The 14,670-nt window shown below is 41.2% G+C and overlaps 3 protein-coding genes across 9 annotated transcripts; 2 read left to right on the forward strand and 1 right to left on the reverse strand.

Moving 5' to 3' along the window:
• The first annotated feature begins 3,459 nt into the window (after positions 1–3,459).
• On the forward strand, positions 3,460–7,229 carry rnaseh2b (ribonuclease H2, subunit B). 2 transcript variants are annotated; one of them, XM_029530648.1, is made up of 11 exons: positions 3,460–3,662; positions 3,881–3,949; positions 4,456–4,563; positions 4,866–4,942; positions 5,217–5,331; positions 5,413–5,477; positions 5,572–5,677; positions 5,970–6,051; positions 6,138–6,183; positions 6,417–6,494; positions 6,833–7,229. In XM_029530648.1, exons 1-11 carry the CDS (start codon positions 3,599–3,601, stop codon positions 6,941–6,943), a joined length of 921 nt encoding a protein of 306 aa, XP_029386508.1. In that variant the 5' UTR covers positions 3,460–3,598; the 3' UTR covers positions 6,944–7,229. The 2 variants fall into 2 exon arrangements, with proteins under 2 accessions (XP_029386508.1, XP_029386509.1); XM_029530649.1 differs by lacking the exon at positions 6,417–6,494.
• Positions 7,230–7,836: 607 nt separating this feature from the next.
• On the reverse strand, positions 7,837–10,987 carry c9h13orf42 (chromosome 9 C13orf42 homolog). Its single transcript, XM_029492881.1, has 4 exons — positions 10,892–10,987; positions 10,333–10,797; positions 10,098–10,242; positions 7,837–8,422 (listed from the first exon to the last, which is right to left on the reverse strand). Exons 2-4 carry the CDS (start codon positions 10,714–10,716, stop codon positions 8,178–8,180), a joined length of 774 nt encoding a protein of 257 aa, XP_029348741.1. The 5' UTR covers positions 10,717–10,797; positions 10,892–10,987; the 3' UTR covers positions 7,837–8,177.
• A 952-nt stretch (positions 10,988–11,939) lies between these two features.
• Positions 11,940–14,473, forward strand: LOC115062142 (uncharacterized protein CXorf21 homolog). Of its 6 annotated transcripts, XM_029530765.1 has the most exons (4): positions 12,008–12,030; positions 12,236–12,303; positions 12,829–12,914; positions 13,344–14,473. In XM_029530765.1, the coding sequence occupies exon 4, from the start codon at positions 13,345–13,347 to the stop codon at positions 14,284–14,286; it is 942 nt and encodes a 313-aa protein (XP_029386625.1). In that variant the 5' UTR covers positions 12,008–12,030; positions 12,236–12,303; positions 12,829–12,914; position 13,344; the 3' UTR covers positions 14,287–14,473. The 6 variants fall into 6 exon arrangements, with proteins under 6 accessions (XP_029386624.1, XP_029386621.1, XP_029386620.1 ...); XM_029530761.1 differs by lacking the exon at positions 12,829–12,914 and having other exon boundaries at positions 11,959–12,056; positions 12,200–12,303; XM_029530762.1 differs by having other exon boundaries at positions 12,829–14,473.
• The last annotated feature ends 197 nt before the right edge of the window (positions 14,474–14,670 follow it).

A 14,670-nucleotide genomic window follows, 5' to 3' on the forward strand; every position in this document is an offset into this window, starting at 1 on the left:
CTGATGTCTGTGGTGGCTTACTAACATTTGGAACCAAACTTACCAAAGCCAGCACTTCTCTCTTTGGCTGTGTAGTCCTATTTGTCTAAAATGGTTGATTATGTTATTCTGCTGCCTGAGAGCAATGATTATCTGTGTCTGTTTAAAAAATATTGTGCACTTAGGTTTTTCATCCCAAGTTATCTTTAATAATAAAAATAACAATAACAACTAGTTATTGAAAGATGAATCCCTCTTGCTTTTTTCATTAATCAGCCACTTCATTGAACCATGTAATTCATCAGTTCAGGCCCTCTACCTGCTTTGGAGCAGTAAGAGTGAAGTATTTCCTCTGAGACTGCATTTGCAACTTAGCTGGTCATGAGAGTTGAGCTACGTCCTAGTAGCCTGAGACTGTAAAAGAAGATGATGTGAACTGAGACATTCACTTCTTAGGTAACGCTCAAACTGCAGCTTGGGTTAGGTTAGTGTAAACTGACTTCATAATGACATAAAACTGCTGTGCATTTAGATGTTTGTGGTCGTTTGACCCCACTTAACAACACACTTCCATGTTTCTTTGTTCCTGTAGCCTTCACCAGCTCAAAACACTCCATTCAATAATGAGGCTGCTGTTGCTGCTGCTTAGCAAATATATACAGCAATTATACAGTCTTTAGCGCATTTGTTCTATTCTCAAAAAACTATTTTGTATCAAAGTGTAAAAAGTCTAGTATTTTACATTGATGAAAGAAAATTCATAGAAAAACAGCAAAACAGGGATAGGAAGTAAAAGCAAAGTTTTGCTTGAAATATATTAAAACATATTCAAGTGTAGTACTGCAACAAATAAATATACAAGTATTAAAAATTTTGAAAAAACAAATGCAAGGTTCATCAAGCACAAGCCCACCATTCTCACTCAGAGCGAAGGGAAATACCACACCGATGGCCAGGCCTCACACAGAGCAACTGATGCTGGGAATAAGGAGTCACCATCTTACGGGTTGAGTGGAAGAAGACTTTACGGGAAGGAATAGCTCTCCAGTGAGAGGACCAACGAAAAAACATTTTGTGTCTGCCTATGTGTGTGGGTGCAAAATGAGGCATGAGTGCTACAGTACGAATTTTTACAAATGTGTGTGAGGGAAATGTGTTTTGGTGATCCTTGCATTCCCGACATTCCTTCCTGTGGATTTCCAGTCAGCATGAGTCTCACTGTTCCACAGCTCTGACATCACAAGGGGGTTCCACTCTACTTCCACACTCTGCCTCGTGCTTTCTCACAATCCCACCCATATTTGGAAGTGAGAGGAAGGGAATCCCAGATGATGACTCAAAGGCTTCTGCTGCCAAGGGGAATTCTCTCCACATCTGTTTTTATGTGCGCGTATGTGTGTGGCTGTCTATTATGAATGTATCAATGTGTATTTTACCTCTGTGAACTAAAGATGGCATTTACATCTTTGGGGAATTCAACAAGGTTATGTGGCTTTAACAGCTGTGTGAAATAACAACTGAAGTCTGCATCTATACAGAAAAAGTGGCACACTGAGTGACGCTGTATTTCTATTTATAACCTGCTTCTCTTGGCAGCCACTACAGTTAAAATGCACCGTGGTGACTATGTATGTTCTCACATCTTTTCACTCTATTGTGTGAAGATAGATGACAAAAGGGTAAATGGGGTAAATTGTTAATGCACAGCACATTGTGGTGACATGGCAGCTCAGGGCTGAGTCAATATGCAAGCTGTAACCTGTCACCCAGCATTGGACCACCACAAATGAGGCCACAGAGATAGATTGGACCATGCGCTGTTCAATGAGCTCAGTAGAGTGTGACCAACTGTCTACAGAAAGCTGGCAGTAATGCACTCCTACTACCACACAGGAGTTTATTGGAATCATCTTATTTTTTCGTGAGCACAGAAGTGAATTAAATAGAGAACCAGGAAGTTGAGCTTGAGGGGGAGAAAGAAAGAAATGGCCTTCGTGGTGTCAAAATTCTCTTTGTTGGATGTATGACTGATGAGGATTGTGAAGTTGTGTTTTGGGGGAGGATGGGGAGGGGTGGGGGTCTTGGACTCTGTATCCACAAAGCCACATCAGGACCTAAATTTAGACCCACTTTGTTCTTGTCTGCACGCTGTTGACAGAGAACTGGGTTGTCTGGTCCAGCGTATCAGAAAAGCTGCTGTTGTTCTCCCTGGCAGTCAAAAAAAAGTCGACGTTCCCTCAAGCAGTCCAAACAGAAAGAGAGCTTTCATGGAATATTCTGTTTAGCTGCACAGCCTGTTGTGTATGATACTCCTGGGACTCATAAAACAAGTAATTCATGGACAATATCTCACCCATTCTTTCTTTGCTGCAGACTACAGTAACATAAATCTGACTTACTTTTAGGAGGGGTTGAATCAGTGTTCAAAGGGGTTTCCAGCATTTGTTGCTCAAGCATGCGCAAAAGGGCCCGCACTGCAATATTGTTTTAAATTGACAGAACAAAAAATGCACAAAACGAAAACGCAGGAATGGATGACATTAAAAAAAAAATGACTAAGCTGGAGAAATGTTAAACCAAAAGCCACTGAGTGTAGGCTGTAGTTTTCCTCTACATCACTCCGCTCCCCACAGGGACCCTGTATAGCAATGTTTAAACCATCCGTCACCCAGCACACAAATCCCTCCCTTCCTCATTACAAAACCAAGCTAATTAAAAACCTGTTAATGTGCAGTGCTGTGGGTGTCTTTGGAGGAGAGGGAAATCCACAGCTAAAAAATAAACCTATAACAAACATACCAGAGACGCCCCGGACACTTAAACAAATTAATGACACTGCACCAGTCATCCAGTTTAAGAAGTGAAACAAAAAAACAAAAGACACATCCAGTGTTACACATGAACATGGACAGTGCAGGAGAGGGAAAAACAAGTGACGCACTTGAAAACCAACTGGGACTCAGAGTCACATCCTGAGAGCAGGACTGAGAGAGGCCCTTCGTTTACCACAGCACAGATGGATCCTCCAATCTGTTATCCGCCAGCGTGCCAAGGGACCGGCGGCACCTGAGAGCAGAGGCCCTTTGGCTCTCTGCTGGGGGCGAGAGCACATTTCTGAAATATCAGTAACCGGGAAATAATCCGCCCTGAACCTCCACACCTCCACACGCCGACATTTCAATACAAAGTCTTGGGCGACCTCTAGCGGCCACACGGAGAGCCTGCTGCGCGTTGATGACATCACAGACTGTACCACTGCAATAAGAAGAGGGCGAATTGACGTCTAACACGATGTCTTTTGCGCGTCTTCTTTTTCGAAAGATATTATCAGTGACGTGATGTCAAATGTATTTTTAAAAGCATATTTAATGAATGATCTGTTTTAAAACGCGACAGAAATGACCTTAGGTGTGGTAATAAAAGACGCAGTACCCCCCTGCTCCCCCCCCCCGCTGTGGTACAAACGCAGATAGACGCACAGAGGCGCCTTTTCTGAGCTCGTGTTGTTTCGCTAACTTCTCCAGTTCCGGAAGTGCCTTTAGCCCAAAAACTGATTACATTCATATCAGTAGTAAACCACGCTAACAAAAACTCACACAGACAGACTGAACTATACAAAATGGCCACTAAAAAGAAGCGGGCGCCAAACGTACAAAATGACAGCTGGGTTGTCGTTGCTGCAGGTACGTTGAGCAGTACAGTCCGTGTGGGCTAACTAAGCTAAGATGCTACAAACATTAGCACGGGTTACATTTAGTCGTTACCGATTGAGATCAGCGATGGGTGGTTCACTACACGTTAACTAAAGTAACGTTAATGTTAGTTACAGGATACTTATTCATGATGGCGTCCGGCCCCACAGAGGAACTGACCATCAAGTGTCTTGTTTTGTCGTCCACAGACTCTGTCATTGACACAAAGAGCCCCGACGAAGATCCAGCTTTTGTCAGACTAAGGAATCCTTCTACAGGTCCAACTTTTTGGTGCTTTTACATTCATTTACATCTGCAACTAACAACTCATGTCCACACATAAATTTAACATTTAAATTCCTTCATATTTCTTGGTTGGCCAAGCAGCAGCCAAGGAAGGGCCGTGGTATATTTATTAGATTATTATTATGTAAGAATATGTGGGAAATAATTTTGGTAAGAATGGGTGACTAGCATCTGGCTTTTTTGAATGTTACTTCAAATAGTCATTGGAGAAGAATTTCCTCCAAAAGATAACACAACAAGACGAATGAGTTTTAAGAATCCACATTTTTTCCTTAATAAACAACCCCCTTTTTTTTTTGGGTGGCCAAATGTTGAAAATTACTCGTCTTTACAACCAACACCCATTAAAAGCAAGCCAGAGTATAGTAAACATCTACTTGAAGGTCTGTATGAAACAAAATGTTACTTCCAGTTTTCACCGCAGTCTAAGTCCGTATTGGGAGTGAAAGTAAAACGGTTCCTGTTTTTCATCCTGCAGATGCAGCATCTCTGTATATGCTGGGTAGTGGCGATGCACAGTTGTATGAGGTCAAAGCATTTGATGAAGATTTCCACTCTTGGTTTGTTGGACAGACTGTACAAAGGGGTGAGTCCCATTAACATGCGTAATAGACACAACTAATAGAGCCCCAAATCAGTCAGCACATCTATGCAGACTTAAGGGTCAATGGTAATGTAACTGAATATGATTGCTGTTTGGAAAGAAGGAACAGGGTCAGACAACAAAAGACAAAACTAGCCAACTATCAGCTTCCCACACTGCAAAGTGGTATGCAATTTGGCATGAGAATAGAAACTGAAAAGTAAACACTTCAGAGTTTGAGTGATGGATTTGATGGTATGGGGATAGTTATTTTCTAGTGACCATGTGTTTCTCTCCTTAAACAGATGGGAGACTTTTGTTCATAACACCGATGGATCCTCTCTATCTCATTTTACCGTATTTGATGAAAGCCGGAAAAGAGGTTGGAAACATGAATCAAATCATGTCACACCTGATGTCTCAGACATGCTTATATGCTGATCACTGTGGTGTAATGCATCTCGTTCATAGTTTAAATGAAGACTTAAATATATTTTATAGACTAAAATGGAAAAATATACAGTTCAGCAATACTGTACCTAAACCATTATTTGGAGGTAGAAGAATGACAATCAACATTTAGAATTTTGAATTTAGATCCAACATACAAGAGTCACAATGATCTGTTTTACATTTCAATGTTATCTGCTGCTCAGGGGAAGTTCCAGCCTGTGGATCAGGTTGTCATGGATGAGGAATACCCAGTTTGCTCCAGGCTGCTGAGTTGCACACGTTCCTCGACCTCTCTGCACCACATTGCTGAGGAAAAAGGTAATGTTTTATTTCTTAAGCTTATACCTGAACTTTAATGATATGCTAATTACTTTGTGTTTGCTGTGTTTTATTCCTCAGAGGTGGGAAGCCTGAGGTTTCATCGATACAGTGAAGAGAAGACAATGAACTGGTTAAAGAAAAAGGTACATATTCATTAAGCCATGTAATGTGAAATACTTCTATGCAGATTCAAGGACAGTGCAACTACAATATAGTAGAAAAATATTCCTTTTATAGGTTGAGAGGATAGTCATTGCCCTCAAGAAGAGAAATATTTATGTGGGTGAAGGAGTCAAATCAACAACATATGTCAGAGTGAAATCAGAATCAGACTGCTGTGAGGGTAAGTCAATCATCTTCAGGTTACCTCACTGTCTTGCAGTGGTGTAAAATTTCCACCTCTGTCTCCTATGAAAACAATGTCTACCTCATTCTCCCAACATCTTCAGCATGCTGAATTGTCTTTGATATAACGACCAATAGATGGCAGTATTGCTGTATTGTTCTGTCTTGAGTTCAACACCGAGCCATTTCCCCATCTTTCAGTTTGATTTTGAAAATATCCAACATAAAACCTAAAATAAGCAGTATTTTATTAGTAATTAGTAATTTATTCTTTAATCCTAATGACACAGAGGACTACCTACGCTATGCCCATGGCCTGATCTCAGAGTACATCAGTGAAGACCTGAGCAAAGCCCTGCTCAAACACCTGCAGTATGTTCAGGCATCCAACACTTTGACAACATGAATATTGTCGGTGCTAAGGTTTGGTTACAGTGCATGCATGTTCTCCCTCACAGGTTACCAGAGCTCACCAGTCCAAAGGAGACAGAGCCACCCTCCAAGGTATGTTGGTGTGAAATCAGGCCAACGGCTTCCTCTCTCTGAACGTTAACGTTAACTACTCCTTTCCCTCACTCTTAAATTGCTGGCTTTGCATGTTATTTAGGAGAAATTACTGCACGCACCCCCCCCCCCCTCCCGGCTTTTACTGTCTCCAGCTAGTGGTGTGCATTTCAGTGCTTAAAGATGTGCTGCCCTTTGTCATGAAAAGCTTTTTTTACTTCCTCATTTGGCAGAAGCGGAAACTTTCAGACAAACCAGTGGAGGCTGGCGAGGACTACACAAAATTCAACAGTGCAGACTTTACACGGAAAGTGAGTGTTTATGGAGCAGTCTGCCAAAAAAGACCAAGCAATTACTGCAGCAAAAGAGAAAAAGCTAAAGTGGCTGTTTGCTTTCTTTTCTAGACCTTGAATGCTTCTTAGTGGAGTTCTTGTTTGTTGACTGCTTTCTTGAAGCTTTGTCTGTTGATTTTTTGTGTCTAGATAAGCTTCACCAATTTCCTACACATGGGTCAATGAGGCTTACCTTGTATAAATAGTTATTTTTCTCATATTGAATTGAGGTTCACAATATGTAATGAATTCCCTGCTGTCTCTGTGCAAGGTTGTTGAGTTATAATATTGATTTTTTTTTTCTCCCCTTCTTTCAGCCACCCAAGAAGATGACTGCTGCTCAGAAAAGTCTGGCTAAGGTGGACAAGACTGGCATGAGACCTATGTCATCTTTCTTCAGCCCCAAGGCCAAAGCAGAAAAAAAATGATGTAAAAAATAATGAATTCCTGGTTTGTACATGACATGTTTGTAATAAAGAAAAGAAAAGGAGACATCTTTTCTTTTTAAAATTGAATGAGATGTACACAACAAAAACTGGATAATGGAAATAAATGTAATTTTATCAGTTTAAAACATATTATTCTGAATCTAGGACTATAATACTGTGAGACTGAAGGGAGCAGGTCTACAAAACCTCTGACCTTCAATATGGAAGAATAATGCTGATAACCATTACTGAAACATACCAAAATTAAAGATTTTCTCAAATCTCACATCAGTGGTAGCTTCACCTCCTGACAGGTCATGATTTGTTAAAGCTTTTCAATGTTAATGTTTTAAAGCACCGACAAAAATTTTACTTGGTGCCATTGTATAAGAAATTTTACTGAGCGGTATTTCAAACCTTGGCAAACGGAGAAATGTCAGCACTGCATACCATAAAGGTTAAGTCAGGTAATGTTTTGTATGATATTTTACCCTTAATCTTTAACACCTTTTTAATGGTAGCAATGGGGAATGGAATTACCTTGGCTTTTAACCATTGACACAGCCCAGTCCTTGGACTCCTTTGACTGGAATAGTCATTCATTCAGCACTTTTTCTTGTTGAGAGCTATTGTTGTGTTTTATGAGTGGAATGTTGTCTGCACATCTGAACCAAAAATTGCACTCAACCTAAATTCCAATATCAGTCACAATAATAGAAATTTCTCTTAATTCATAATTAAGATTTAAAAGCGTATGAAAAAATAGCTAAAATAACCTTGATGTTGGAAGGAATTAAAATTTTTATCTCAGACCATGCTACAGAAATGGCCTCCCATTTAACCTGGCACCCAATTAATACTAATCAGTTATTGATGGAGGACATTTGTAATATTAATCAGCAGCTGTAAATGAAATCCCTGTGATATTCATGCTGTGTCACTATCATTATAATGACTTAAGGGGACAGACAGCCATGGTTAATGTTATTAGTAATTTCCCAATAAGTCTAAGTATAAATCAAAATGTCCGTAGAGAAAAAGGTCTGGTTTTGACCAGGTGGAATTAATTTCATTTTACACTGATTTGAGGTTTTATTATCATTTGTATCATAAAACTACTCTTTTTTTAAGATATATCAGTACCAAATATCTGGGAAGATTTTTGCAGAGATATGATATTGAGCTTGATGTCAGCAGAGAGGCAGCGCTGCAGGTTTCAAATGTCCATCAAGCTTCACTGCTTTTTTAATTTGGGCTTGAAGCGCAGAGTCTGGAATGCGCTCTCTACCACTTTGGGCAGGTGGATCGGGTTCCTCTGAAGTCTCAGTCTGCTGCTTGTAGACCCGCTGTGGTTTTTCTTCTTCGAGACACTTTCATTGGCACACTTCCTGACCTCAGTCTGCTTGGAGTCATCCGTGACTCGAGGAACCCGCAAGACCCAGTTGGAGTGGAGGTCATGCTCAGCTGAGCTGGAGGCCACTGTTGGAGAGAAAAGCAAAGCCAGTTTATTTATATATCCCATTTCATACACAAAGCCAATTTAATGTGCTTTACACGAGACAAGAACAGTGATATGCATAAAACTGAAGTAAAATCATAAAATGATTAAAAGAACATGCAGCTGTTTGAATAAGTTAGGAGAGGTACAGTGCAGGTTTCATGCATAAGTGCATGAAAAATGAAATGTTTTTAACCTGTTTTATAAGTGATTTAACCTCCATTTGAAGTTTGTTCCACTTGTTTGCAGCATAAAAGCTAAATACTGCTAAATGGCTCCTGAAGTGTCCTGCTAGGTTTATATTCTCTAAACATCAAAGATGTATTCTGGTCCCAAACCATTCAGTGATTTGTAAACTAGCAGAATGGTTTTAAAATACTCTTCTGTGACTGACTGAGAGCCAGTGTAAATCTACTGGAAAAGAACGTGTGGACGAGCTTCTCTGGTCGTTTTTGGTGACAAAACTTTTAATCCTTTTGGTGTTTTTGAGTCAGCAGCTTTGACGTGGCTGTTGAAAATCAGATCCGAGTCAATTAACACACCGCAGTTACAAACTTGGTCTGTGTTTTTTTAGAGATTGAGACTCAAGATATTTACTAATGCTGATCCTCTTCTCGTTGTTGCCAAACAGAATGATCTCAGTGTTATCCTTATTTAATTGAAGAAAATTCTGCCTCATCCAGTTGTTAGCTTTAGCTCCAGACTCACACAGTGAGTCTGATGGGCTGCAGTCGTCAGGTGTTGTGTGTCATCTGCATAATTGTATGATTGTATTAACTGATAATAAAGATTTGACCCAGAGGGATCATATACAGATTTAACAGAAAGGGTCCAAGAAATGACAAGCCATAACCACTCGTTCAGCTTCATAGCTGCCAATCGTGACAAAATAACTCCAGCCTTCTAAATAACATCTGAACCAATTAAGATTCACATTAATTAACTCCAGAAAGTCCAACCCAATTTTCTAACCTGTGCAGCAAGATTCTGTGAGCTACTGTGTCAAATGCAGCACTGAGATCTGGTAAAACCAGGACTGATCCATGACCAGAATCAGTATTCAGCCTAATATCATTTACCACTTTGATCAAGATTCCTGCTTTTGTTTAAAAAGTTGTTGAGCTGATTAAATACAACTTTCTCAAGAATTTTGGATATAAAAGAGAGGTCGGTAGGGGGTACACATCTGTACTTTCACCTCTGTCCTCAATCACTCAAAGTTAAAAATGCACTAATGAAAATAGCGTCACATGGAAAAGCTTCAGAAAAAGGATGATTAGATTATGTATTATAGAATTTATTAATAAATATTAAAACCAAGATGTACTTGATCAAATTAAAATAACTCAAAAAGTGGAATGGTGATTTAAAATTCATATTTTAGACAATCATTGGAATTACTGATATTTTGATGTACAAGCATTATTTTAATTCAAGCTGGTCAATAAGGGGGTTTATTTTAATTAGCCTACTGCTGCCAACTACGTACCACGTTTTTGTATTAATCATCTAAAAGTGATATTTGAGTAGGGGACAGGTCCAGGTGGGGGAAATTATTTAATATAACAATATGTGTTGGGCCAGAAGACTATGAGGCAGCTTGCTCTCTGCACTGCGTTCTAACGATCTAAACAATCGGGACATTTTCAAACTGACCTATGAAATCCACGTCTTCGTGCCCATCGTCCACGTAGGGTTTCCGCAGATGCTCCGAGTCGCAGCTGGCGATGACCGCGTCGAGGAACTGCAGAGTGTCCTCCTCGCTGGGCGCTGGGGGGTTGCAGGGTTTGGCTCTTGGTGGCTGAGATGAAAATAAAAGTAGAATCATTAAAATCAGAATCGGAGGAGCGGCAGTGTGCCGTGTTTTCCTGGAGGAGTGGCTCAAACTTACGGGCTCCTTCTTCTGCGGCGGCGGGGGCGCAGGCTTCTTCCTGCCGGACACCGTGGCCTTGGTGTCACACACCCGCTCCGTGTACCGCCGCCTCAGAGCCACCAGCGCCTCCAGGTACTCCAGGCAGTTCTGGTTCTGGGAGTACAGCCAAATCCGGTCCTCCTGTCTCTGGTAGTAGTACAAGGTGGACTCGATGCTCACTGTGCTTTTGCTGCGCTTTAGAGTTGTTGAGTCCGCGGCCGCTTGACTTTTCTCTCCCAGCACCAGCATGGAGGTGCTGCGGACCAGCCTGACGGTGCAGGCGCTGTGGTAGTCCTGCTCGGACCGCAGCCCCCCGTGACCGTGATGGTTGGGACGGAACACATTGTTGATTTTCCTGAACATCCCTTTTCAAACGGAACCTCTCAGGGTCACAGACTGGTCCTCAGATCCCTTAGTGTCTGTGAGGCCATAGTCCATAGTCGCCTGTTCGAGAAAAACTACTGTTCAATCAATCAATCAATCAAATAACCAATAAATCAATCAAACAAACAAACAAATAAACAAACGGCCTTTGAACCTGATTGGAGCTGTTCACTGGGACGAGGCGCTGTCCGTAGTGCTGAAATCGGCAACTGCCTCTGTGTTGTGACACAAAGCTAGAGGCAGTTGTTTTGTATTGTGTTGTGTTGTGTTGTCTAACCCGATCTCAGCTTTCCTGTTATCATTTGTTGCACAGCAATGTCGCTATAGCAACAGCTCGGTAACTCGACACTGCAACCATCAGCACCTGTGTCAGATATCCTGACTCACATCAGACAGCAAGCCAACAGACCGCTGGCATGTGGTTTTGCTGTTTCTGAGGAACAGTCCACATCTTTTTAGAGTTTATATTTGACTAGACAAGGAGATTATAACTTTAATTGTTTAAATGAACTACTGTTGTGTTTACCTGTAGATATACAACATAATAAAATTATATGTATATTAGCTAGAGAGAGAACTATATATATATATATATATATATATATATATATATAAAACTTCAAACAAATACTGTAGACCTCATGAGGTGTTGATTCATGTCTAGTCTCCTCTCCTCATCCATAACAGAACATGTTATCTCGTGTTTCATGTGCTTCTATTGTGGAGTGTCCCTGGCGCAAGCAGAGGAAGTCTCCACAAAAGGGTCTTCACTGAGGCGGCTCGTACAGACAGACAGGTGCTTTCATTTGGGAACAATCCCTGCCATAAATATAGTCTGCGGGCTTCCTTCACTTTCAGCTGATGACTATTTGGTTACATAAAAGATTCAAAATGAAATCATACTGAGCTCAGATCAAATGAGGAAAAACTGTTCAACTGTAACATGCTGTAGTTTCAAAGAGGAAATAGGAAATCTGTTTCATAAACTGAAGACCATGAAGTCACACTTCTGCTTTGGCTGCAGAGTAGTCTGAAAATGTTCAGGTTTAACTGCACTCTCAGAAATAGAACTGAGGTGTGACATCAGAAAACGAAAACAGGAACCTGCAATTACAGAACTCCGTTTGCACTGAGATATGAGTGATGCCAGATCACACACCTGGAGCTCTTACAGAAAAACATAGCTGTGGTTGTTCCTTTCATAGACTTCATAACCTTCCAAAAAAAAAACAAAAAACCAACCATCTGGCATTTCTCTTCCCTTAAAAAGAAGGAAAACTGATGCAGAAATAGGTAAGTTTGTATGTAAGGTTGTGGAATAGATGCCATTTCACTAAAATACAATATTGACAGGCTGATTAATTGGAATATATTCATGATGAGCAGCTGCAACATTACATTTGCAAACAAAGAATCTGATATTCCCACTTCCTCTTTGGGTGGTACAAAACAACCAACCCGCCCATGTTGGTCTCCTCAATGTATGCACATTTGGAAGGCTACCAAACATTTTTCTGCTGTGGGAAGTCAAGTGACCAACCTGAGAGAATCTGAATCCAGTCTAAGGTAGGAAAATGTTTGTTTTTGAGTAACTTGATTTATCTGAACTATTTTAAGATGAAGTAAGGTGCCCTTAAGGAAATCATCTTTAGGACTAATACAGACTTCTGTGTTATGTTGACCTGCTAGTTAACAGAACTGAAAAAAAAAAAAAAAAAAGACCATATAGTGCATTCAGAAACCCTTCACTTTCTTCATATTTTGGTAAGTCCCACCATCATGCTATAATTTATTAATTTAATTAATTTATTAACTTACACTCATTAGTTCGTATTGATAAAGTCAAAACACAATGTGTATTAAAAAAGAGAAACTATAATATGCCATTGATACTAACAGCACACAGACTCTTTGCTATAATAGTTTAAATTTAGATCAGGTGCCTCTGATATCTCAGCAGACAATGGAACAGTCTGCAGAGTTCAGAGAAAGGGCTGTGTTGACTGTGGCAAAGATCTGGAGAAGGCAGAAAAACATTTCTGCCGCTCTGAAGGCTGTCATGTAAAAAGGTGGCCTTTATTATTACTACAGGTAAGGAAAGAAGAGTAGGACAGCCAGCACACCTAGACCTGGAGCTGCCTGCTCAGTATAACTAAGCCGTTGGAGGAGCGGTGTTGGTAAGAGAGGTGGCCAAGAACCCGAAGGTCACCCTGGCTCCCTGGTGTGCTGTAAGAAAAAATGTCCTAGAAACTAATGAAACTAAAATTCCTTTTTTGCTTGGCCTGGATCCTTTCTCAATGTACTATAAATAGGATCACTTTAAACTGAATTGAAGGAGTGATCTTGCACTTGTCTTTGAGTTCTGATTATGTGTAGAAAGGCCTCTCTGGGGACGGGCATTGAAAACCACCTGAGGCTGTAACACTGTTGTATATATTATTGGTCCATGCTGTGTGCCACCACTATATGTGGGCCAGCAGTGTATATTACCTGAATAGATCATTACATTCATGGTGAAATTGCCTCTTACCACATGCTGACATACGGTGTGTGTTGATGGCTCTGCTCAGCGCTTGATGAGCTTGATTATGCACTCTTTGTTGCAGCATGCTTTGCGAAGGGAGACTGTTAAGGATGGCCTTCGCTGGATTGGAGGAGACGGACTTTCCACAACCTCAGGATGCTCTCCAGAGTGCTTACGGGCTGCCAAGAGCACCTGCCACCCCGATGTCAGGCTCCACTAGACACACTTCACCTGTTGAACGCAGTTCCCCTGAGTCAACAGGCAGCATGAATGACAGCAGCGTTTCAGGCGAGCTGTACATTTCTCCTCTGCAGTCCTTGGATCTTCAGAGAGCCCATTCAGGCAGACAGATCTCTTCAGAAATAGAGATCTCAGCTCAGGCACACTCAGGCGGTGTTTCCCCTTTCTTAGTTCCGACTTTCTGTCAGAGCATCTGCCAAAACTACAGTGACCTCCATATTGGAGGGGACCAGGTGCTGCCTCTCTTAGCTAATGATGGTGAGCTCAGGCTCTGCACTGATGCCCAGCCCGCTGGCCCATTTCTTCAGTCTTGTGATGTTCCCTCAGCTGTGAATGACTCTCTGCCAGGGCAGATGCCTCATGGTGGGCTTCAGCCTCCTCTGAGGGGAGGCTCCAATCAGTGGAGGCAGGGGAGCGGTCGTGATCGGAGCTTTATGTTTCAGGGGCGCGAAGGACCATTTTCCAACTCTCTTCTAAATCACTATCTGGAGCAGAAGCTCTTGGACCTGTACCAACAATATATGATGGAAAACATGGCAAAAGAAGATTCTGACCCTGACCCCATTTGTCCTCTGCTGGGCTCAGATCTGGTCTTGAGCAGCCTGGACCAGATCACTCTGAAGCTGAGTCAGGAGGGGAACCTGGATGCCGGTCTGGCCAAGGACATGGTCCTGAGCTGCCTGCTGCGGGTTGCAGGTGACATGCAGTCGAGCGAGCTCAGCACTCCCTTTCTGCAGATTTCAAACGAGGCATCCTCGGAGCAGCTGAGAGAGAATAAGGAGTAAACAGGGTCACAAAATGACAAAATGACTCACTTCTACACAACACCTGTAAAATAAGATGAAAACTGATGAAAAACAAGCTCTTTTTAATCATAATTACCAGGAGTTGCAGTCTATCTGAGGCTCATTAATAGCATGTGTGTATGTGCATTTTTCATTCTATAAAAAGACAATAAAGACATTACCTCAAGATGGGAACTGATATTTTCCCCTTCATTTCCAAATAACATTCACATCAACAACAGAATATATCACATCTGACTTCGTCATTACTTGTCATCTCCATCTGTTATAAATGTCACCTTGTAGTTAAGTGCATGTTTAGTTGATATCCAAATAATATAACAAACAAATTCTTTATTTCCACAGAATAAACTTGAGTTGGAA

The sequence above is a fragment of the Echeneis naucrates genome, chromosome 21 (assembly GCF_900963305.1).
Source record: "Echeneis naucrates chromosome 21, fEcheNa1.1, whole genome shotgun sequence".
NCBI classification, from domain to species: Eukaryota; Metazoa; Chordata; class Actinopteri; order Carangiformes; family Echeneidae; genus Echeneis; species Echeneis naucrates.